Source organism: Serinus canaria, chromosome Z (genome assembly GCF_022539315.1).
Source record: "Serinus canaria isolate serCan28SL12 chromosome Z, serCan2020, whole genome shotgun sequence".
NCBI classification, from domain to species: domain Eukaryota; kingdom Metazoa; phylum Chordata; class Aves; order Passeriformes; family Fringillidae; genus Serinus; species Serinus canaria.
Genome location: NC_066343.1, coordinates 29403049 through 29427433, shown reverse-complemented (window position 1 = coordinate 29427433; position 24385 = coordinate 29403049). Strand labels below are relative to the sequence as shown.

Genomic DNA, 24385 nt, shown 5'->3' with positions numbered 1-24385 from the left:
AATTGTATCACTGCTTCCTAAATTGAATTCCAGGAGAAGCTCAATACATTTAGGAAAACAAAATATAGCAGAAGTAGCAGAAATGGTCTGTTCCACTTCCGATATTGTTAGGGGAAATATTTCCTGAAATTCCCCTTACCTGGGAGAAGGAAGGCAATTTGAGTCTGATTTATTTTACTCTCTTGCTTTATGTATCATTGCAGACATGGAAGGCATCATACAATTATGCCATCAAACGTCAATTACCGTGCCAATATCTGGGCGTTGAAAGAAGAAAATTGTTCCCATGTATTAGTGACTACTGCCTGTGGTTCATTACGAGAGGAAATACAACCTGGTGACCTTGTCATAATTGACCAATTCATTGACAGGTAAGTAAGAAGGAGGAAAAAGAGGAGAAACAGGGTTATACCATATAATAGCATGATCACCTTAATTTAAGTTTTTGTAAAATAAGATTATAGCCTCAGTTCTTCTGTCAAAAAGTAAGGTTCATATAAGAAAATGTGATAGGAAATGGGAATGTGAATATAAAAAGTTCCATTCTAAAGACACAGAAGTACTAGGCTTTGAAGAATGGCCTTAAATGAGCTAAAGTGTAGCTCCATGGGAAGACTGTTCAGAAGTAAAAGAAATCTTCCATTCTCAGATGTGGGAGAGAAACATGAATAAAAGCACAGGCCATTCCTAGCTTTATGAAGGATCTGAAATAAGATGGAGTGGTACAAGAAAGCATAGTAGGAGTCCGCTAGGTAAATATATGTTATAATAGTGAGATCCTGCAGAAAAGAGATAAATGCAGCACAATAGCAAAAGAGAGGAGGTTGTTTTAAAACTAGAATAGATGCTTACATATCTTATTAAGGAACATAAGGAAGTAAATTTGTTTCCAAAGTCTCTGTACACCAGCTGGTCCTATCCTCCTTGATCATCTGACTAGAAAAATTCAAGCAAAGCTGGGGGCAAAATAAAGCTACATTTAAAGATCACCAGCAACAACAATAATTCAAATATCTGGTTGCACATTTTAAAGGTAAATTTACTTTTAATACTTGGAGGAGTATTATATCTTGAAGTCTTATTTTGGTATTCTACATAGTTTTAAGTATTTAAAATGGCTTATGCAGCTTCATTGGGCATTTGTGGTGCTGCTGGTAGTATTTTATTGCCAACTGAATCTGTAAACCTAGATTTATTCCCTGCACTGCAGTGCTATTAAAATTTTGACTTGCCTTTTTTTGCATGTGTAACTGAAATGCTTTTTTTCTTGTAAAAGTAGGTTTTCGGTACCGTGTATCTAAATTACTGAGTACCCTGCAGGGGCAAGCCTCATATAAAATGCTTCCTGTTATACTAGAGTTGATTTATGGGTGAATATGAGCTATATTGCTGACAATACTCTTTTTTTTGTTGTTTATTATCGATACTGATTTATGTAGGAAAGATATTAAACAGACGTGCGGACATAGTTTGGATGATTGTGAGTCAAGCACCAGTTATTCTGACTGCATTATCACCTGGCAGACTCCTGAGTAAGTGACAGGAGCCTCTATTTGCCATTGGTGAACCACACCTGGAGTAATGTATCCAGTTCAGGGCTCTACAATGCAATTTGGACATGGACATTGTAGAGAGAGCCCAACAGCAGACTATGAAAATGCTAAAGGACTGGAGCATCTCTCCTAAGAGAAGAGGCTGAGGCAGTGGGGCTGTTCATCCTGGAGAAGACTAGGCTCAAGGGGAACATCATTGATGTGTAGAAATACCTGAAGGGAGGGTGCATAGAAGAAGCCAAGCTCTGTCCTGCAGTGCCCAGGATGAGAGGCAGTAGGAACAGACTGAAACACAGGGGATTCCCTCTGAGCATCAGTGAACACTTTTTACTGAAGGTGACTGAGTGCTGGCACAGGTTGCCCAGAGGGATGGCAGTCTCCATCCTTGGAGATACTCAGAGCCGTCTGGAACAGGACAGCCCATTCTAGGTGGACCTCCAGAGGCCACTTCTACCTTCAATTGTTCTGTGAGCTCTGTTTTCATTTAGAGTTTATTCAGATGGTCACCAGTAGTAATGGTGTGGCCTATTTATGAGCAGTGTATTGTTTGGGCAAGTAAGTTTCCGTTTTGATGTAGGCAAGTGGAAACTTGTTGTGACTTGTTTAATGACATCAGGAAACCAAAAAGCTTCTCAGAAAAGCATGTGAAAATGTTTCAGTGTGGAAAATTATATGTAATATGAATTTTTAAATTATACCAAACATGCAGTTTAATTCAGAAAACTGATACATTGTAATAGTCTGTCTCTTTTGACAGCTGAATTTCTATAAAACATAATGTTCTATGCCGGGGAGTGTTAGACTGCCAGGTCTTTGGAGATAGGGTCTGCATTTAGCCCTTCACAGCAGTCTAAGAGTGATTGCTTTATATAACTATGTTGGCACTATGCCAACAGTGCTACTGATTGGAAGATATTTTCATGGGACAGAGTATTTTAGTTGTTCACCAAAGTCTGAAAATATGCAATTTTTCTGAAATACCTTCTAATGGATGATTAGGATCACGATCTTCCAAACAATGTTAATAGTCTTGGAAAGATGATACTGGTTAACTTTGCAAAAACAGTTATTCTCTTAAAAGGCATTCTGGCTTCTATATAGTGGTTATTCCCATGTCAGGCAGTACATAGGAAAGAAGTTGTGGTCTAGGTGGCAAGGCTTTGCTCAGGCCACCATTAAAACAGTGCTTTCTGGTGTGCAGGTACCTTTTAATATCTGGGCTCTCTCTGTATATATTCTTAATAGGGAGAATTCCTGTTCTCAATTCTCCTTATAGGTGTGAAGCAAAAAGAAAGAATAGTGAATAGGAATTGGAGAAGAGCTAGAACTCAGCAAAAAACTGTTGGCAGCTATTGTAATTTGCTTTCCTTGGGCATGTGCACTGTGAAATTAATGACAGGATTGCAATATAGGAGGAGTAGTGTAGGACTTCTGCCTAGCATAGGTTTGATTTTCAGCGTGAAACACTGAATAGGTGTAATTAGAATTGTATAAGATTTCCAAACTTTTGAGAGCCTAATTCTGCAGGTCATTACCACACCTAGTGTTTGATTCCGTATGTAATCTCTGCTTTCTTTATGCTTATTATTTTGTGTATTTAAACAATAAAATATACGTTCTATTAAATAAATACAAAAATACATATATTGTGTTCTCCTTGCTTCCAAATCCAAGAATAACTACTTGCTACTATAGGCTGCAAAAGCTGTTCTCTTCTTTAAAAAGGTACTTTAAAAATATAGGATAATTTTTTTCCACTTTTGTCTCCTGTTAGTTAGTTGCAGTACCATTAGTCAGTTGACTACATCAGGCTAATTTAGGGCTTTAGAATACTTTCTGTTTGGTTTGCTGCTGATATTTGCTAGGAAGAGAAGAGCAAGACAGTAAATACTTGAATGACTGAGCTCAGTTGGGGAGATGCAGAAAATAGCTTCCTGTAACAGCTGCCAGTTTTATTGTTTCAGTTCTCTGTGTCACAAACACAACTACAATTGCTGCAATATTGTCACACCTTGTAAATTTATTTTGTAGAATTTTCTTTCAGTGTCCCTGAAGATGCAGAGCCTACTGAGATTGCTTTTTATATGCTTATGCCAGTCTGAATTTACATTTTGTTCTTTAATTACCAGTAGTTTGATAATTCAACACGACTAGAAGAAGAATGAAGGTGATGATGGAAATGGTAGAGGGCTCTTTGTCACAGATGAAAATTACTGGTTTGTTCATTTGTTTGAGTTTTATTTTTCTTCCTAGAATCAGTCACAGTCAAAATTGCCAGAAAATCCTGTGTTACTGTGATAAAACCAAAATGAAGGAGCAAAAGCCACCGTATTGTCAGATTAAAAGTGTAACTGTTGCTGCAGGTACAGGGGCTTAATGGGGTTTAATTTCCAGGTCGGTTTAAACTACAACAGATGGAGAAGAGAAATTGTCTAAGTGTGAACACATGTGGTCTATTTCTCAAAGCAAAGTTGTTTCTTAGTCCCATGCAGTTTGTGTGAATGATGAAAAACGTAGTGGGATCTCTTTATGAGGCCATGTAATGATGTGGCTATTCTCTTCAAAGAACACAGAGTATCTGAAAGTCAGATATTAATATTTATGCATATGAGATCTTTACTTGGGCTTTTCTGATTTCTGAAAGTGCCTGGCTACCAGCATCTGAAGTACCATAATGCAGGAAATGGATTGTGGCTTTTACCATTTCCTCCAACTCTAAATAATTAATTAGCAGACAAAATAGAAAAGTGGGAAAAAATTGCATATTTTCTATTTGCAGCTTTTCAGTATCCCATAAAGGAAGAATTAATTTCAGTGTTTCAACTGATTTTAACGGCTGTACATTTTCCAGATGTTTTTAATTTGTCCATCTCTTTCCTGTTTAATAATCTCATTCTTAAGAATTGGTGATTGGCAGTACTTCTCATTCTTAATGCATCCTATTGATACATTTTTGATGCTTTTTTTTTTTTTTTTGTCCAAGCCTACTCTTAACATATAAAATGTATTTGAAACCTTCTTTTAAATATTTCCTTGTGACCTTATTGGGGAGCTGTTATAAAAAGTATTACCAGCAGATACTTTGTATTTCAACTGCAGATTGAATTTGGCTATTGCTTTATTTTCTCCTCTAAAGCACAGTATGTGACACACTTCAGGGAAGAAGGGAGTGTCTGAGAATATTATTCCAGATGGTTTGCACCATCCAATTGTGTGGATTAGCTTGAGGCAGTGCTTTTGAGAGTAAAGTGGTAGTGGGTAGCAGTTCCATGTGTTCCAAAATGATATGCTGAATGGTAATTTCAACATTTGACCATTTCCATCCATTAAAAGAAGAGAGAAAAAGGATTCTTTTGCTGGAAGCTGGCACTGCAGGTGTGTGTGATCCTTTTGAGAACATGAAGTTCTCTGAATATCCTGTTCCAAGGTTTTTTCTAGTTGAATTCACACTTTCATGCTAGAAGGTGTTTCTGTAAATTCCTATCCTTTGGGATGTAGGAATGCAGTGATACAAACAAGTTCTATTTTGACTAGCCTTGTGGTAGTTGAGATTTTATTTCTTCCCTTTCTTAAAGATTACTTACATGTTTTTCCAGAGGTTACATTCCTGACTAATAAATTAGTTGGTTGTTTTGCAGTAGAATCACATCACAATTGGGCTGTTTGTGTCATTTAGGAACAAATCAGAGTTTCACTGTCTTGGTTAACAAAAGATTTTCCTAATGAATTGACAATGGACTTGTGGAGTAACAGTTTTATGGTCTCCAAGGTTTGTACAGAGGTAGAACAGGATTACAGGTGGTCATAATATCATCCTTGTTTTTTCTTCCGCTTCCAGGAATGCTGTGTTTTTTAGTTTTTATCAATTTGTTGCTTTTTTTGTTTTCTCTAAGCAAGTTTTCTGCTTTTCTAGGACAACTAAAAGACATTGTACTTTATATGATGGACAGCATTCCACTCTCTCAGGAGTATGTCATATTCCAATGGCTGAGCCTTTCTGCACCAAAACCAGAGAGGTTAGTGAATTCTGTAATACTGTTAATAAATGTTGGTTTTATGGCACTTACTTATGACATATTAGTCTAATTGTGTATTCTTAGAATACAGAGGCAATATGCACCTCTTTATCCTGTTTCTCAGATACATCATGGTATTGAGGACGAATGTATCATTTAGAAAGCATGGGAAGTAAAAGATTTTGTGTCTGTCTTCCTAAGTCAGTTGGCAATATATTTTCTTAGAATCTTAATAGCAGAACAAAAGATCTTTATTTTAATCAAGTAACCAGCCAAGAAAGCAATGAAGTGAACAAAGCAGTTAGAATTAGAAATTAGTTTCTTTTTTTTCTGAATAAAGCTGCACCTGTGGTAGAGCCACTCTACATACTCAGATACTTAAACAAGTAGTGCTTTCACATTCACAAAAATAGCAGTATTGCATTTGCCCTTTTGTGTATTGTAGAGGTGAGTGATGGTGAAGAGTCAAGGCTTAGAATGTTAAGCACTGAAACAAGCCAAATTGTATTTGTTCTTTAATAAATAAAGCCATTTATTCTTAGTTGTAGCTCTCATTTGCATCACTTCAAGATTTCAGGCTTCTCAGACTGCAGAGTGTGAAACACTTCTCTATTTTTCAGCACCTTTATAAGCTTCTGGGAGGAGTGTATCTGATTAAATATGTCACCTTAGAGTATTCCTAGAGTTGAGGAAAAAGGAAGGTGAAGATTGAACTGTGTATTTTGTGGTGTTTTGGAATCCTCTGATCAGTAGCTGCAAGGAGGTACATTCTTCAGAGGAACAGGAGTACTTACAGAATCAGTCATAGTCATCTAAGAGACATGCTCTCTGCAATCAAGACAAAGCTAATTGTGAAGCAGGTGGCACAAATACCCAGAGCATGTACAAACATTTGGACTACTGAGATATTCTGTTTTTGTCACCAATTCGCTTCAGTGTCATTATGTGCTGTTTTTGTTAATTGGCCTCACAGTGGTTTAGAGATACCTGCATTGGGAATCAGGGTGTTTTAGAATGATCTAAAGATATTCTAAGTCTTATGAAGAAACAAACCACTGCATATTATACATGTGCATGCCTTTGCCCTTCTTTCAATGAGCAGCAAATTATGCCAAATACTTCGCATTTTTCTTGCAAAAATAGCCTAACTGCATGCTCTTACCAAAGATTAGCTGGTATTTAGTTGCTTTCTACTGTGAGCATGATGTCATGTCACAGGAGATGCAAGGAGTTTATTAAGAAATGGATTAAAAAGTGTTATTACTTTGGTCATTGGCAGTACTTTTTTTTTTAAAAGTAAGTACTCATACATAAGACATTTCCTGAGACTGCAGGAGACAGTTTTCTTTCGGTTGTTAAATAGCTAGAGATGTTATTTGGGTTTTTCATTTTTTGAAAAGCCAGCAGAGAAATGTGCCTTTTCAAACTGAAAAAAACCATTTAGGTACTTCCCAATCTCACATGTGATCATTATCTCATTAGTTTGTGCATTCTAATCAGCCTGAGAGATGTTTTAAAGAATGTGTGGGTTTGAGCTCTTTGTGAGACTGAGAAGGAGTATTTCACTTCATTAGAAAATCCCAGATAAAAGTGATTTAAATTTTTTCCTGAAACTATGTCTGAAAATTGTTGGGATAATTTCAGCCCAGTTTATCCCAGTTCAGAGGAATTTAATACATAAGTGCAATAATAATAATAATACTAATAAAACCAAAATTGTGAATGTAACATATTTAAGAATTTTGCAACAAAACATCTGAAACCTTCATATTATATTACACTTGTGCAAATACGTTAAAATTATCTGATTTAGTTGGTTTATGCACTGTTTGTTAAATGAGAATCTAAATGGAGTTGTATCTTTTTCTCTCAGAAGTTTTGAATAATATAGAGTATCTTGGGTATTGCTGCTTTTAGAAACTGAGGCTCAACACAGTGTCCTATCCTTTACATAGGCAGTAAAGCTGGAACTTCATAAAGAGTTTCAGAAAGATACTGCTCACCTGTGGTTATGTCATCTCAGTTGGTCTGTTGATTTATTAATAATGTAATTAACTGGCATTCTTCTAAACATATATTCAGAATTAATAGCATCAATAAACCAAATTATTAGGTGTGATTAATACTAGATCAACTTTCAGCATAGAATGATTCACAGAATATTAAGGGGTTGTAAAGGACCTTGAAGATGTCCTTTACAGCTGCCACTGCCATGTGCAAGGATACCTTCTGCTAGAACAAGTTGCTCAAGGCCTTATCCAACCATGCCTTGAACACTCCTAGTGTTGAGTCATCCACAGCCTCCTTGAGCCCCCTGTCCTAGTGTCTTACCTCACATTAAAAAATGTCTTCCTAATATCTAACTTGAATTTCCGCTCTTTCAATTTGTGGCTGTTATTCCTTGTTTTATCACTACAGTTCCTGACAAGGAGTGCGTCTCCACCTTCCCTGTAGAACCCTTCAGATACTGGAAGGTTGCTATGAAGTTTCCCCACAGCCTTCTCTTCTTCAGGCTGAACAGCCCCAACTTTCTCAGCCTGTTTTCACAGGGGAGGTGCTCCACTGCTCTTATCAATTTTGAGGCCCTTCTCTGGATTTGCTCCAACAGTTCCATGTCTTTCTTACAGTAAGGATGCCAGAGCTGGATGCAGTGTTTCAGCAGGGTCACCAGAGCAGAGCAGAGGGGCAGAATCCCCTCCATCGCCCTGCTACCCACCCTGCTTTGTATTCAGCCCAGGATCCCATTGCCTTTCTGGTCTTGGAGTGCTCATGGCTGGGTCATGTTGAGTTTTTCATCAGCCATCATCCCCAAGTCCTTCTTGGCAGGGCTGCTCTCAATCACTTCATCCAACCTGTAGGTGTGTCAGGTGTTGCCACCCAGCTACAGTGCAGACTTACCTGTTTACACACATCTGCAGTGGCAGATATGGGTGGTCCAGCTCTATTTTGTTGTGCTGCTCCACAAAATCCACACACAATCCGCTGATCTACATGCCAGGGACAAGGCACCCTACAAGGTCATGTAACACACTTGAGCTCTTGCTGCTTGTTGCATCTGTTTGTCTTGAGTGTAGGCTTCTCACAGTTTTCTTTGCAGGGAAGCTGCTCCACAGGGTATAAGTCATGACACTAAGTTGCTCCTAGTGGTGTCCGACTAGGTTTTTCACTGCTGCTGTGTTATGAAGGTCCCTCCTGGCCTACCACAATTTTTGGAAGTGCTTTTGCTTTCTTTGCTATCTTTTTTGTTTATGGCCATTTTAAATAGGTGGCATCATGGTTCCTTTCACTTTCCTACTCAGGACAGTGATGGGCATCCTAGTCCCATTTATCTAGGGCAGTATCCACTTATTCCAACTGTATCAACTGGCATTATCCAGGCTGATTACCAAGAGAGAAATTCGATTATTCTGACATATATGAGGTTCTTGTTAGAACTAAAAAAGCTGATAGGAAGTTGTCTTGGCTTGAAAGACTAGGGAAGGCGCCTTCTCTTGGAACGGAGAATACAAATGATTTCCCTCTGAATTATTATAATTTTGAAATTAAGGGGCCCTCAGGCAAAAGGATATGGGAATAGGAATAACAGTTCATTCCTGGTGTGTGTAATAAACCAAACAAACCACAATGACAACGGCATTAACCCCAAACAGAACCCAGTCCCGGCCTTCTCGGCCGTGGTGCTTTCCCCCTGTTGCAGCTCCGGGCCCGGCCGGCAGGGGCGCTGCTGCTCCGGGCGGGCGGGGCAGGTGCGGTGACTCCCCCCGCCTGCAGGGGGCGCTGTGGGGCGGGCTCGGGGAGCGGCAATGCCGGCTCGGCCCGGGAGGGAAGGGGTGGGGGAGAGGCTTCACTTCACAACCCTGGGACAGCCCATCCCGGTGCCCCAGCAGGACTCTCAGGAGCATGGAGCCCACAGCAGAAGAAGCAGGACCGAGCTGGGCTCTGACGGCAGCAGTGAATTGCCTTCCCGAAGCAGCAGTTCGGACCATCCTCCTCTGAAGCCACAGAGCAAAGTCGCGGAGCAGGAGAGCTAGCAGCTGCCCCAGCCCTCCTTTACCTGCCCCACTCCCCTGAGCTGGGCCGGGTCCTTAGTTTTTCTTCAGTACCCTGTTTTTTCCTTAAGTTCTCAGTCGTTAAAATTTCCTAGCAACTTAGGAGAAAAATTCTGTAAGTAAAAAGGAGCAAAAGGAAGGAAACCTAACCCCCAATAGACTACATGCTATATGTCTAGTATACAGCTCAGCCATCGGCGTGGGAAAATGTGGTAATAATTTCTGCACAGATTCCCAGGGTACTCTTTGAAGTATGTGCTTGTAAAGTTTTACTTTCAAAATATAAATTTCTTACTACTGTTTTCACTGGCTCAGCCCCACCATGTGATAATGTAGTGCTCATTGAAATGCTTTTACCTGCAGTTCTGCCTGCAATGTAGACACAGTCTAAATGTGCAAAAAATTCTGTTTCCCAGTCTTCTTGGTCTGCATTGAAAGTAGTAATCCAACTGATACTAATAAAATCAGATGAATTCAAGTTCATCCCTGTTGGTAGACTATTAATTTTCCTTGTTGGGTGAGAAAAACAAAACTCATCTTTGGTTTTGGACAGCTGTAGTCATATGAAATATGACTACTCTGTATAAAGCTAACTTCTTTTGTGTGCAAGTTTATGATGGAATGCAAAGGCAGTGCACAAAGGGAATAATTTCCTTTCTTCAACATTGGCATGTTTTGCAGGTTCTTATTGAGACTGCCAAGAAGCTGGGCCTCCAGTGTCACTCCAAGGGGACAGTGATCACAATTGAAGGCCCACGTTTCAGCTCTCGAGCAGAAAGCTGTATGTTTCGTAGTTGGGGAGCTGATGTTATCAACATGACCACAGTGCCTGAAGTGATTCTTGCAAAGGAAGCTGGAATGAGTTATGCTAGTATTGCCATGGCAACAGATTATGACTGCTGGAAGGAACATGAAGAAGCTGTGAGTGAAACTTTTTCCTCTTTTTTCCTGGTGTTGCCCTGAGGGGTTTGAATGAGAATGTGTAGGTTTTGATCAGAGATGACATCTTGTACTAAGTCTGTTCTTAATTACATTAGAATCCCTGAGTTATTCTTGATGAATTATTGTGAATGTAAAAATAGAGTCAGTTGTTGCTATTACGTTCATTTTCATGAACCTGCCTTGCTACTAGCAAACCTTTTGTTTCCTGTTGTCTGAATCAGGGGGTCTGTGAGAATGAGGCTCATGAATTCTGTGTGACTTGTCTTCTTTGTGACTGTGATTGGTCTGGTGATTTTCCTTTTGCAGCTCTGTGCAAAGTAATATATATGCTTTAGTTCTCCTGTTTGTTTACAATACACAAGTATAAACCATAAACATACAGAGGATAAAACATTTGCACTATCAAAAAAGACTGATATTCTAAGGCTTTACATTTACATTTCTGAGTTAAATTTATTTGGGTGTTTAAAATGTGTGCCATCAGAATTGAGAGACACCACTCAGTTGTACTGTATTTCTAGGTTTCAGTGGATAAAGTTTTAAAGACGCTGAAAGGGAATGCAAATAAGGCTACAAGCATACTTCTTACTGCCATACCTCAGATAGGCTCCATGGAATGGACCAGCACCCTGCACACTCTGAAAGTAAGTACGCAAATGAAGCTGACGAGTACCAGGGACAGTCTATGTGTGTGCGCACACAACACAGGGCTATGTTACAGGATGTTTTTGTTTGAATCAAAGTGCTTCAGAGGAAATACTTCAAGAAACCAAATTCATTCAAGAAGGGTGGATGGATTCTACACGATTCTTGCAAGTTTTGTTGCCAAGATCTAGCTTCAGTTTTACAAGAAGTCTTGGAAAAGGTTAAAAAAACCAGATAGCTATATATGGTTGATGAAGTGAGACATCAACCATTAAATGTTCATAAGATACAAATAAATGAGATACAAAGTAAGATACAAATATATGCAGTATCCAGATAAACTCTGATCTTGCATCTTAGCACAAAGAAGAATCAAGTGGAAGAGACTGAGCCAGACCAAAAATATTATGTTCACTTTAATATGTAGAATAGGAAGAGTCTTAAAAGGTATGGGTAATAACCAACTTGAAATTACTAGAATTGTGTTCTCCATAGGTTTTAAGTCTAAGGTGCATGAAAAAAATTGTGAAAAGAAAAACATTTCAAAATGTATTGGGGAGGGAGTTCTTAAGGAGAATTTTTCTTAGACAAGGTTTACTTGTGTTTTTTATCATCTGTATTTCACAGGCATACTTGAGATTCATTTGCAGATATAACAAAGAAGGGGAAAACAATGTTAAAACAGTTAGGAGCTTTCTCAACAAGCTTTTTTTGGCTGGGTTGAGATAAGGACCAGGAGGAATCACTCATCAAATACTGATATGAGCAAAACAGGCTCAGCTTAGAGATATTAATTTAATTTATTACTAACAAAATCAGAGCAGGATAATTCCACCCCTGGCTTCTATGAATATTTAAGAATTATTATCAAAATTGCACTCAACGTATAACACTTAGTTAGAACAGCGAAAAACTTCTTAACTAAACAGAAGAAAAACTCTACACTTAATCTAAGGTACAGTCATTACACAGAACCAAAAGAAAAAATTACATAAAAAAATCCACCTCTAGATTTTCACTACAATTACACTATAAATTTCCCACAATCATTCTACTTTATTTTGTGATTTAATACTTGTTTTGCCTGTTATTTCTCCCAATTAGTATCCTTATCTCAAAGTCCTCATGTTTGCCTGCATTCTCCACCACAAATGTTGCAATTTTGACACTGGCCAAATGCCAGTGCACCCATGAAAAATCATTCACTCATGCTTCTCTGCTATAGTTGAGCAGAGGAGGGGGAAAGAAAAAGAAATTAAAAGGCTCATGGGGTGAGATAAGGATTGGGAGAAAACACTCTAAGGGCAAGACAGACTCAAAACTTTAAAATATATAAAGAAAAACTTATTAACAGAATTAAAAGAAGATAACGAGAACTAAAACCTTTAGAACAGCTTTCCTCCCCTCCCCCAGCCCTTCTTTCCTTCCCACCAACTGCAAAGAGAGACAAAACATGGGGTTTTAGTTTTAGAGTTTGTCACTTCTAAAAATCTTCAGTTTGCTTAGGGAGGGGAGTCTCTTTTGCCATGCCACCCCGTAGATCCTTGCTACCAAATCCAGGCCATGCAAACCCAATACATCATATCAGTGATTTTCATCTCTAGTTTAGTCAGTGTCATGACGAGAAGGCATAGTCAGTAAAATGCACCTCAGCCAATTCTTAAGCATAAATGACTGGGTCAGGTTTGTAGAATTTGAGTTAGAATTCTACAATTGAAATTGAAATTATTCTTTTGCTAATTCTTTACTGTAAAACCTACTTTTCTTTAGGAGTGCCTGAATTATCTTTATGAATCTTCTTCACCTGGTTATCTGAAACAGTTATTTTAATGTTCCCTCTGTACATATGAGAGAAGTAACTGACTTTTTCCTTTCCCTTTTGCATGCATTAGGAAGTTGTATCACTGAATGGATAAGGGAGGCACCAAAATCACTATTGCTTATTTTCTCTAATCCACTGAAAACATTTTCAGAGAGTGGGACTGCATTTTTTAATGCAGATGCCTAGCTATACAGCAAACTCAAGAGTTTGAACAAATAATATTAAGTGTGCTAGATATTCCTCAGGCACTTTTTTTTCATATGGCATGAAAGGAAGTGGTTCCCAAGTATATTATGCTGCTTAAGTACTGAATGAATCTGCCTTGGTTTCTGGCAGGTATACTTCCATGAGCAATGTCCTCCTGTGTTCCTTTTTGTGATTGTCTTGAATCTTCTTGAATTGGGAGTGAAAGAGAGCTGGCACTACATTTGCACTATTCTCCTTTAATGAACGCCAGCTGTTCTTTCAGTTCATTGTCAAGTGCTTCTTCCAGCTCAATCCCCTAAATACTGAAAGAAAATGTGATGCCCCAGAGGAAGGTGCATCATGATGCATCAGGTCCTAATGTCACTTCTTAACTCTTTTCCTCTTAAATATCTACTGCCTCAAATCAGTGATGAATAATGAAATAGTTTCACTTACAATTCTTAGGTGTTTATGTTCTTTGCAGACAGGTTTGAGTGATAGTGTACTGAGAAAGAGAGTTAATCTGAAGGCACTAGAAGAGTTGGAAACAGGCAATGGGTATTGAAATTTTATAACAAGTAGGAGCCACAAGGGTTAATGACTTGAAAGAACAAGAACTCTGGAATTTCTGGAGAAATTCTGAAGCTCCAAAGGCTTTGGAGGCTTCCTTTAATTTTACATAGGAACATCAGGAAAGGCTACAAATGTTCCTGTTTGGGAAATTCAGGGGTGATAAAGCAGAGGAAGGATTTGTGTTAATGAATGAGAGAGGCAATTTTGCAGGGAAGCAGAGAGAAGGATACATGTATGTGCCTCTGTACAAGTATGTAATTGAACCAAAAAGAGTTTTTAAAATCTATTGTCTTGTATTGTACTACAGTATATTTAATAGTGTGAGTTTTGAAGGCCAGATGATGAAGTTTTTGAACTGTTTTGGAGCTCCTTTCCTAGAGCTTGAAGGCAGCAGCTCTTGTATGCGCTGTGGAAATGTGTTAAGGAGCGCAGACAAGGAGAAGGCTGAGTAAGTAAGACAAGGAGCTAGTAAGACTGAAGCTGGTACACTTCTATCAGTGACAGAATATATCCAAGCCATGGCTGTGTATATCAAATGGGCAAATGTCTGGTTTAGTGTTGGGGAAGCTTGTGAAACAGTAAACTCTACATAGACACAGTTTTTCTTCTCCAAGATCTGTAATCTGTCTGCTTGGCAGGAGAAAATGTGCTGTCAGTCTCTGCCCACCTTTATTTATCTGTCTCCTTGTGTGGAAGTATTAATTATTAATCCCAGATCAACACACATGCCAGTGGTGTCACCTCTGAATCTCACTGTAATTTCAAGGAGAGACTTCAGTGTTGAACCAAATGTCCAAGGACTGTTTTTTGGATAAAGGATAGGCTGCTTGCCAGCCCTTCTGTTTACTCTATCATTTAATCTTTGATATGTCAGTGAGTGTAAATGTACTTTGAAAGTTACTATTTTTTAACTGTCTAAGATAAATTTAGGCCAGTATTTCATGGCTTTCTTGCTGTAAAGAGATAATTTTCCAGTGTCAGGTTAAAGCCCTCACTCTTTCAGAACAGGATATGACCACGTGCTATTTATGTCATGTCAGGAAACGCAGATAATGCTTTTGATGACAGTTGTCCAAGTGATTTCTGGGTGGTGTCAAAGAAATTTCTGGATAGGCTGGTCAGTCATGGGCGATATACAGCTGGATATGCAGTTAGCTGGGAAGAGTTGTTTAGTGAGGTGATAATTACTGACAGTTGTTGCTGTAATCTTCATGAAATTGTGGCAATCAATATCCTATGAGGAGCAAGTAAGGCAATTAACAGTACAGGTTCAGATGAGCAGGGAGTTCAGGCGAGCATACTTGTTTTCAATCAATGAATTAGTATCTATAATCTCATAGGAGACTGCTCTGAAGAGTCAAGGAGTTCCAGAAAGTTGGCTGGTCTTTAAGGGCAGCGTTCCAGTCCACAGAAAGACTTTGAACAGGAAACAGCTCTAGTGCAAAAATGCAGCAATCAAGGGTTGGAAGCAGAAACAAGTGCAGGTATGTTAGGGATGCTTTCAGGACAATGGTATCTTGTCTATAGTTGACAAGATAGTCAAAGTTGGAACAGATGTCAAAGGCAGCAAGAACTGCAGTCAAAGCACTGATAACAAAAACTTATTGTGTAAAACATGGTCTCATTGTTCATAAAGTAAATAAATTGGTGGCAGCAGACAATTTCATATGTTTCAAGACTTTTTTTTAAATCTTTGCTAAGAAAAGTATGAGTTAGAAAAAAACTGTTCTGTTGAAAAGAATTTTAGCTCATCATAACTGGGTATTGAACTCGGTACCTTTATTACATTACGATAAGGGTCAACTCCATGAGTATCAGAAGAGAATCTGTACTATAATGGTAAAAGGAATGGTCTGTTAGAACTGATTATTTTTTTACAGTATGGCTGTAAAAAGATCAGCTTGTGGTAAGGTGTCAGAGCTTTTGTGAGTGCTTCTTAGGTAAATTTCTTGACTGTTTGGGGAAACCTACTGGTACTACCTGCCTTTTTCTTGAACTTCCGTACTAGCCTGTGAGAAATGTATTTGTCAGATCACTGATACAAGGAATAATGATGTATTTTGAGACTTGTGGTAAGTGAGTACTCTGGGATAGTTTAGATTGGGTAAGGTAACTGTAGATGTATTTCAATACACTTCATCAGGGAGTCACTTGGGCATTTATGTGATTTGATAAGTAACAAGTTGAAGGGCATAAAGACTAATATTTTTTCAGTAATTTTTTCTAGTCTATCTCAACCTGAAACTTACATTCCTTAAGTTCTGTATTTAGAACTCTAATTTTGTAAATATCTTGAGTAATTTTCTTCCTCAAAATATATCTCATCGGTGATACTGGTCAGTGAATGTACATATGTGATCACAGTATATTGGCACAGGTGAGTAAAGTGAAGGAGGAAAATTCATCAAGGCTTCACTTCAACTGTAATTGGTACAGGGGTACTTGTAGGCCAAGAATTTCTCACAAAAGCTGAGATTAAAATGTTTCTTAGACCCTGCCCTTGAATGTGGCTAATGTCAAAATTGCCTGTCCCTGCATAACTTGAGTATTCCATTCACTCACAGTCAGTGCCACCTGGCTGGTTTCTGTTCTTGATAGCTGTACTTCAGAATTGATAATAGTCATGTAAAAGTCACAGAAAGCATGCTGCACAATTTTTCATTTGCAGACTGTAAGCCCAAAGTTCATAAATTAGTGGTTTTGCAATACAGTTGTTCTTCTCTGTACCAATAATCGTATCACGTAGCTTTGCAAAAGTTGTAATGAAAATTTATTGTGTGTGCATGCCCTCCTTGTAATAATATTGACTTCTGTGGTGTTGGAAAAAATTGGAGATACTAGCATATGAAAGGATTTACACATTTGTACCCAAAGGGAAGCTACATAATCTACCTTTTCAATGAAAAGTAATTCTCTCTGCATTGCCAAAAGAAGCACTTATCTCCTGTGACTTTGTATTTCAGGCAACGGTGCAGTGTTCGGTTATCCTGCCAAAGCAGTAACAACCTGGATGAACCTTGAAGTTTCAGTGCTTTCAAGGAAGAGTGGATCACTTTCAAGCTTTCAGAGGTTATAATATCTTCAAAAATTGTTACAAGCTTTAAAGAATGGACTAAAAATTGACCAATGATCATGTGTAAGGCTGCTGTTAAAATCTTTGCCAGTTTGATCACATATAAGATGGTTAAAATTAGATTTTGATAATGTTTTCAGGTATAAATAGCCCTACTGACAAACTGTATCTGACTGAGAAAAAAAGTCAGTATCCTCTATTCAGTGATACCTTTTAACTGATAGTAGAAAGGAAAGTCTAAGTTACATTGTTGTTGCAGTTTCATAAAATAAGGTCAAAGAAAGCAGATTCACAGGTTATTTGTGTTGCTGTTTCTACCTCCATCTTTTCCTTCAACAAGGCACATGGTTACAATTCACTTCAGAAACATAACAGAAACACTGAACAAAAAATTTCAAATTAAAATTATACTATTTTTATACATTATCCATATTTTTTATTCCAGTGATTTTTTTTTTAAGCAGTGTATTTGTTTTGTGTGCTAGAAGACCTGGTTCAATAACTACGGTGGTTCTGTGTCACAGCAGCAGGTGTGTAATGAGTTAGTGTTGGAGACTGAAGTAATGCCTAAACCAAATTCGTGCCTGAAGATGTACTTACATGACTTACAGAACTATATAGAAAAAATACTTTGCTGACAGTGTCCCAAACAGCCATTTTCTGCTTTATTGAACAGCTCCAATTTTAATTCCTGTATTAAGTGATGAATGTGCTCGAGTGGTTTGAATGTATGCATTTCAATTTTTAAATACAGTCTTATTTTAATAAAATAACCTGTTACTTCTTGTCTAGTAAATAAAATGAATGAAATGTGTGCTTCTCCAAGATGTGTGGAAATCAGGGTGGGGCAGGGGGGGTTATTTACTTCTAGTCATTACATATCACAGTGATTTTTGCCATTCATGAAACAGGTTGGTGATGATACCTTGTAAACAACACTTTCAGAAGGACGCTTTTTAGAAATTACTGTGCTGCTCAGAACTTTAGCTTCTAAATCCCGGAACAGCAGGGATTGCTGAGGCACAAGTAGTTCAGAGTGCAAGGAAAAAAATCAAACATGAACGTTAAGGATCCTCATAGTACTGTAAAAAAAAACTAATTCAAAAGAAAACAGAAGAAAGCAGGTGCACAAGCATTTTAGCTTCCTAGTCTTTTTCTGTTGGACACCCAGTCTCCTGTTGTGAAAGCCTTTAGATCTGGTTGTATTCTTTCTAGCAAAACCAGTAGAGGTGCTTTTCAGGTACTGGGGAAAATAGCTTAACCAATTTTCTATATTTGTGGCGGTTTTTAAAAAATTCGGATTGCAGGAGCCAGAGCTTGAACATACCTTTCATTGCTTTCCACTAAGCCAAATCATATATCTGGCCTTAAGAATGGTTTCCATTTTTATCTTTCTTCCATTGGCACTTTTGGTGAAATGGATTAGAGCCAGGAAATTAATATCTGAGTATTCTAAGAGAAAGATTTTTCTGGGTGTCCATTTTAATCCCCTTGGATTTATCTTTTTGCATTTGGTAGTGCCATATAATGGTAATTGTTATGCTAATTCTTTTTGCTTATATACTGGGTACTTAGGAGAGTGGCACATAGCAGGTCCATAGTGGGTTCTGTTATGCATTTCTGACACATAATTGTTCATATGTGAGGCTTGGTGAGAACATAGATAAGAATGGTTGAACCCAAAGAATTAGAATCAATAGCTCAGTGTCCAAGTGGAAACCAGGAACAGATGGTTTTCCTCAAAAGTCTGGGACCAGTACTATGTAGTATTTTCATGAACTAAGTAAGATAGTGGGATTGAGTTTGTGGAAGGCAAAAGCACCAAGATGAGTGGTGAGTGAGGGAAGGAATATCATCCTAAGGGACCTTGACAGCTCAAGGTGTGGGGCCCAAGTTCAACAAGGCCAAGCAGAAGGTGCTACATTTGAGTTGAGGTGATCATGGTTGAGATCAGCCTAGTGGAGATGGGCTTTGGTGTGCTAGTGGATGAAAAATTGAACATGGGCTAACAGTGTGCACTCACACCTCAGAAGTTCAGCTGCATCCTGGGCTGCATCAAAAGCAGATTGAGGGAGGTGGTTTTACCCCTCTGCTCCCATGAGACCCTACCTGTAGTATTGCATCCAGTTTTGGGGTACTTTGTAAGAAAGATGTGTTGGAGCAAGTCCAGCAGAGCACCACAGAGATGATGAGATGGATGAAGCACTTCTCTGAAGAGGACAGGCTGGGAGAGTTGGGGTTTTTCAGACTGGAGAGGAAAAGGCTCTAGGGAGACTTTAGAGTGGCCTTTCAGAACATAGAAGGGGGCTTATGAGGTAGAGGGAGACATTTCACCGCAGCCTGTAGTGACAGGACAAAGGGCAGCAGTTTTAAGTGGGTACTTTTAGATTGGATGTAAAAATGGTTTTTATGACAGGGCTGCTGAGAGAATGAAGTTGCTCAGAGAAGTTGTAGATGTCTTTAAAAGTATTCAGAATCAGATAGACAGAGTTCAGCTAAGACTAGTGGAAGGTGTCCCTGCCCGTGGTGGGAGGATCGGGCTGTATGTCATTGACGGTTTGGGCTGGAAGGGACCTTTCCATCATATTTACTTGCTATGTCAACATAAGCGTAGTACCTAACGGTATCTCATGCAGAATTTGTATATAAAGTCTGTGAAACTCCGGTAGTGTGTGGTGTGTTTTTTGCAAAGTTCAGTGTACATTTTATAGTCTGAAATGTGTTGCAGTCCTATCCATAGGACTACAGACAGAAATGGCAACTGGCAAGAAAAGCATAGGGTAGTATTTAATTATGTAAAGATAGGACCAAATATAAGTGATTTTAATTGTCTTTCCAAACAGTTTTAAGAAATGTGTTTATTGTAGGCAGATCTGCAGGTGTAATAGGACAAAGATACAAATTGTATGTATTGCATTACTAAAAGCAGGTAAACATTCTAACAAAGAATCACAGCCCTTTCTTGGGCTCAGAATGTGTCTGGTTTCACAAGAATGAGACAGTGATGGGCAGAGGGCTTCACTGATAAAAGTTGCCACACTTCAGTTTGAGTGTACCTCCATGACTTTTTTTTTTTTTGGTCCCTGTTTTTCTGTCCCTTTGCTGTGAAGGATTTGGACTACTGCCTTCTGGTGCAGAGTATTGATGTTGTTCCTAGATCATAACATCAGAATCAGTGTTAGCAAGTACCATTTTGAGGCTCTTAGAAAATTGCATCTTGGTCTGGTAAATAGCTTATCAGGATATAGGGTGGTAAACTGTGGCTGTTGCCTAGTTTTCAAACATCTCAGCTTCCATGGTGTGGCCTCCAAGCTTGACTGCTATTGCGCATCTTACAGAGACTTCATGGTTTTGGGTTGTTTAGGAAGACACTTCTGGTTTTACACTAGCATGTCTTACACCAAATGCTGTCTCCTAGAAAAATTAACAAAGCTCTCGGCAGGAAACCTGTCTCGTTTCTATGTGTATGTTTCACAGACCTCTTTAAAACCTCATCTAAATTCATTCACTTCAAGACAGGTACATAAATAGTGAGCACTGAAGCAAATAAAGTAGCTTCTCTGTGCATAAATTACATGGATTAGAACCATGGAAAGCTAAATAACGTATTAGCTAGTGGAACTTTACTGTAAGTTTTCCAGGTCTCCTTCTCGTTCTGCATCAGAATTGTCCTAAACTTACTCATTTGTATGGCCTGAATGCTGTCTTGACTTTGGGTTGAAGAGAGCACACCTAGACCTTGCAGGAACTGCTGAAGAACAGATCAATCTCACATGCTTCTCTGCAGGATATGCTTTGGGGTCATAGAGAAATGCAGCTGGGAAGCAGTGGGTATGTTAGAAATAAATGCTCAAAGCCTAATTTTCTTTCCCACTTACACAGAGGGGAGACTGAGTGGACCTGAGTGCTTGCAAATAGCACAGATACACAAAGCAAAAGGCATGCCAGTATTAGGCAAGGACCAGGAAACACAGTAAATAGCCAACTGATTTCTTACTGGATTTTCAGTTGGCATCCAAAGGCAAAGATCGGCACTTTATTAAACATTCAGATCTACACAGACCACAGGCAGAAATGTCACAGCAGGGTAAGTTCAACACGCAAATGATGTGCGAGAGAAGACATATACCCACTCACAGGAGCTTTTGTCCAACTGTTTCTTCAGTGATGTTCTAACTTTAGGAGTTCGGCTTCATCTTGGCACAGGTGTCCCAGGCAACAGAACTCCTTCTGCTTTGAGTGAAGATACTTCTCTGTTTGGACTCAGTAGGATTCATCTCCCTGTCTATATTCCAAGCCCACATTTACTTGTATCATGAGCACTTGCTCTCTGAGTGTGTATTGTCCTGCTGTTATCTCCTACCCCACTCTTCATTAATTGTTTGGATGTTGTATTTTGCTTAGCCCAGCTATCCATGGCTTTTGAAGTCCTTTTATCTTGGATAAGATCTCCCTTTATTTTGCTCAGAGAATCCTCCAGTGTGCATATTGGCAGTATAATGTACTGATGGCACTACAATGCTGTGGGTTCAAATATGGCACAAACTAGACCAGGAGGCAAGCCATTAGATTTACTCATTTTCTCCTTTTTTTTGTTTTCTGTAAAGCATTCTTTGTGGCCTAACATTGATCTATCTTGCTAACATGAGATTGCCCACTCATATCTCATTTTCACTTATCCAAGACTTAAAACTCTTTCATGCTAATATCCAAAGCATTTGGAGAATTTGCATAGGTGGCATATGACATCAGAGTTGAGTTTTTGTATTAGTATTCAAAACAGATCTGAGAGCAGTTGGTATTCCCAGAATGAACCAGCAAGAGAGTATTTTGTCTGTTGAAACCAGCTGAGTATCAGTAAGAGGAGAAATTATTCAGGAGGTGCTGGGCAGGATCAGCCTTCTAAGATGGAAATTCTTGCTCAACTGTTTTAACAACAGCTTCTTCTCCCCACTGTCATTACAGTGTTGGCTGAAGCAGGACAGTGTAAAAGAATTGAAGTTAACATTTGATCACACTTTTGCAGAAATTTGCTGTTATTTATTTTTATTTTATTTTATTGTCAATTTCTCCACCAGCTTTGCTATGACTTGGCTCAGGCAATTTGTGGTGCTAAGGCCTGTGTGATTAAGCATGCTTGAAAATATGTTTTCAGTCTGAACATCAGGGTGTCATAGATTAGACCCAGCTGGAACTAAGAATAGTGCCTGTTGTAAGTGAAACATATGCTGTCCCATTGTTTGGTTTCCTACAATGTGGTTCCTCTATCACAAGAAGGCAGACATTTCATCTGAAGTCTTTTAATTTGACCTTAGAATCTTAATAGCTAGTGCTTTATAGAGAACAACTTTTGTATGGGCTTTTATCAACTGTATAAGAAGTTCTGAAATACATTTTTTTGTGTTTTCATAACATAGTAAAACATTAAAATCATTCTTCTGCATCTGCCTCAAGGTAAACCAGCAAGATAAGCTAGTAGGAGGATGGTGGTGGTAGGAGTTTCTTTCCCCTTAATTGCATGTGAGGACAGTGAAATACTCTCTCTCCTTGGATCAGTTTAGTACAAATTCTGCACTCCGTGGTGTTACTGGTACCTTGGGTTGGCTTTAATTTTCTTCTCTGGCCCTTAGACTGCTCACCATCTAAAGAGAAAAGAAATGTAGAAAAACCACAAACAAACAAACAAACAAACAAAAAAACTATAAAGCCAGCAATGTTCAAGTGCTTGTTCTGTATAGGCAAGGAATGCCCTCTCACCCATGCCACCAAGCAGGGTCTGCTGTCTGATTTTAAGTGCCACTGCTCATCATCCACATGCATTGGATTTCTGCAAGGATGAGTGTTAAGAAGCCGATCAAAACCATTGGCCCAGGCTGACATGGAGTGGGATAGGGTTATATGTCCCTGGTGCATCCTTTCAGGCACAGGCTTTGTCTCTGCTTTCCCCAGGCACCTCTTTCTCGAGCTGGACCTGTGTCTTTTCTCCCCTGCTCTGGATACCCTGTTTTCTTACTAGTCAACAACCAGCACCCTGGTGAGAAAAAGGTGCTGATGCTGGCACTTTCCCCACCTGGAAGGTCAAACTCTCATATTCTAGATTGCCACTCAACTCCTCAAGTAAGAATGCTTCTGTCTATTTAGAAATCAGGCTGCTTCCTAAAAGGAGTGACTGGTTCTTGTTAGCCACCCAGGCTCAGGGCGGGTTTTTTTCCTCCGGCTAGCGGCGGAATGATTAAAGGAGGGCTGTAGGGAAGCGGCTATCCGGAGCGGACAAACGGGCGTGGCACGGTAGTTTGTACGGCAGTTCGCGCAGGCAGGGTTAGCAGGCAGGGTTGCAGGTTTCCTCCGGCTAGTAAGGTTTTTCGTTTGTGGTGATTGGTTGGTTTGGTTTTGCTCTTTTTGTTGTTCTTGGGTTGGGATTTTTGTTTGTTGGTTTGGTTTGGTTTGGTTTTTTTGTTACGTCAATGGCAGCAAAAGCTCCCTAGTTCAATTGTAGGAAGTAGGGTATGTCTAATACAATGACCTCTGCTGATGGTCTAGCTAAACCCTATTATTTGCCTGAAGTTGTAGGTGTAAACAGGGCTTCTCACAGCCCATTCTCAATCCTGAGCTTACACTCAATAACAAGAGAAATGCCAGATCCAGTGGCAGTCGTCGGTGTACCTTTCTGGGAGGCAGCCTGACGCCTTTAGTTACAAGATTCTTAGTTTACAACTCCTAAAGACCACCTCTTCTTTCACTACGCCTTCTTAGACTTTTTCCAGCACAGAAATACTTTGTTTGCAAGTGTTTCTACCAAAAGCATAAAGATGCTTACAAACAGGTAGTAAGAGGCAAGAGTGTGGATATATTGGTCCTCTGGGGACATTTCCGCAAAGAAAAATATTGTTCTGTCTTCTGTTCATACTGTATTTTGAACTTTTAAACTACTTCTGCTTTTTTTTCCCTGTGAGTTTGAGGGAAAAAAAAAAAAACAACACAATGAAGAAATGTTTAATTACTTCAGTGAGTGTCGGTTAAGGATTGGTTGAAATCTGACATAAAAATAATAAAAATAGAATGACTAGGTGTGTCATCTCTTCCCTGGGAGTGATTGCCCCACCAGGGCACTTAAATGAGACAAATGTCTTGAGAGGTTCCCTCTCCAGCACTTGGTACTTTGGCTTGCCTTCTCCATCTTCAAATGCTCACTTTCTTCTGTAAGGGCTCTGAGCATTTCTATTTTCTTCCTGAGATTTAAAGTACATGAAGCTTATTTTCTGTGTAAGTAGGCAATGAAGTTAATGTCATTTCCACACCTTTGTTCCAGGCTAAGTGGGATGATGACTTCCTTTTCTAAAATAGTTTTTATTTTACCTTTTTTCCTCGAAGCTTTTAAAGACTTTGAACACGGGATTTAAAGCCTGTGTACTCTTAGACACAATAAACTGGGTGAATTTGGAGGGAATGTTGCCCGTTTTAAAGCTTGGGAGTCATGTTCTAAAAGAGTAATTTTTTGTAGTGTGTAATAGCAAACTCTGTTTTTC

The 24385-nt window shown here is 39.0% G+C and overlaps 1 protein-coding gene across 1 annotated transcript in view; it reads left to right on the top strand.

Moving 5' to 3' along the window:
• Positions 1-17684, top strand: part of MTAP (methylthioadenosine phosphorylase) — a 33071-nt gene extending 15387 nt beyond the window's left edge. Inside the window, exons 4-8 of the mRNA XM_050987398.1 lie at positions 204-371; positions 5467-5569; positions 10300-10539; positions 11082-11204; positions 16750-17684. Of these exons, the coding sequence (XP_050843355.1) occupies positions 204-371; positions 5467-5569; positions 10300-10539; positions 11082-11204; positions 16750-16788 (673 nt within the window). The 3' untranslated portion in view covers positions 16789-17684. The remainder of the gene's footprint in view (positions 1-203; positions 372-5466; positions 5570-10299; positions 10540-11081; positions 11205-16749) is intronic.
• The last annotated feature ends 6701 nt before the right edge of the window (positions 17685-24385 follow it).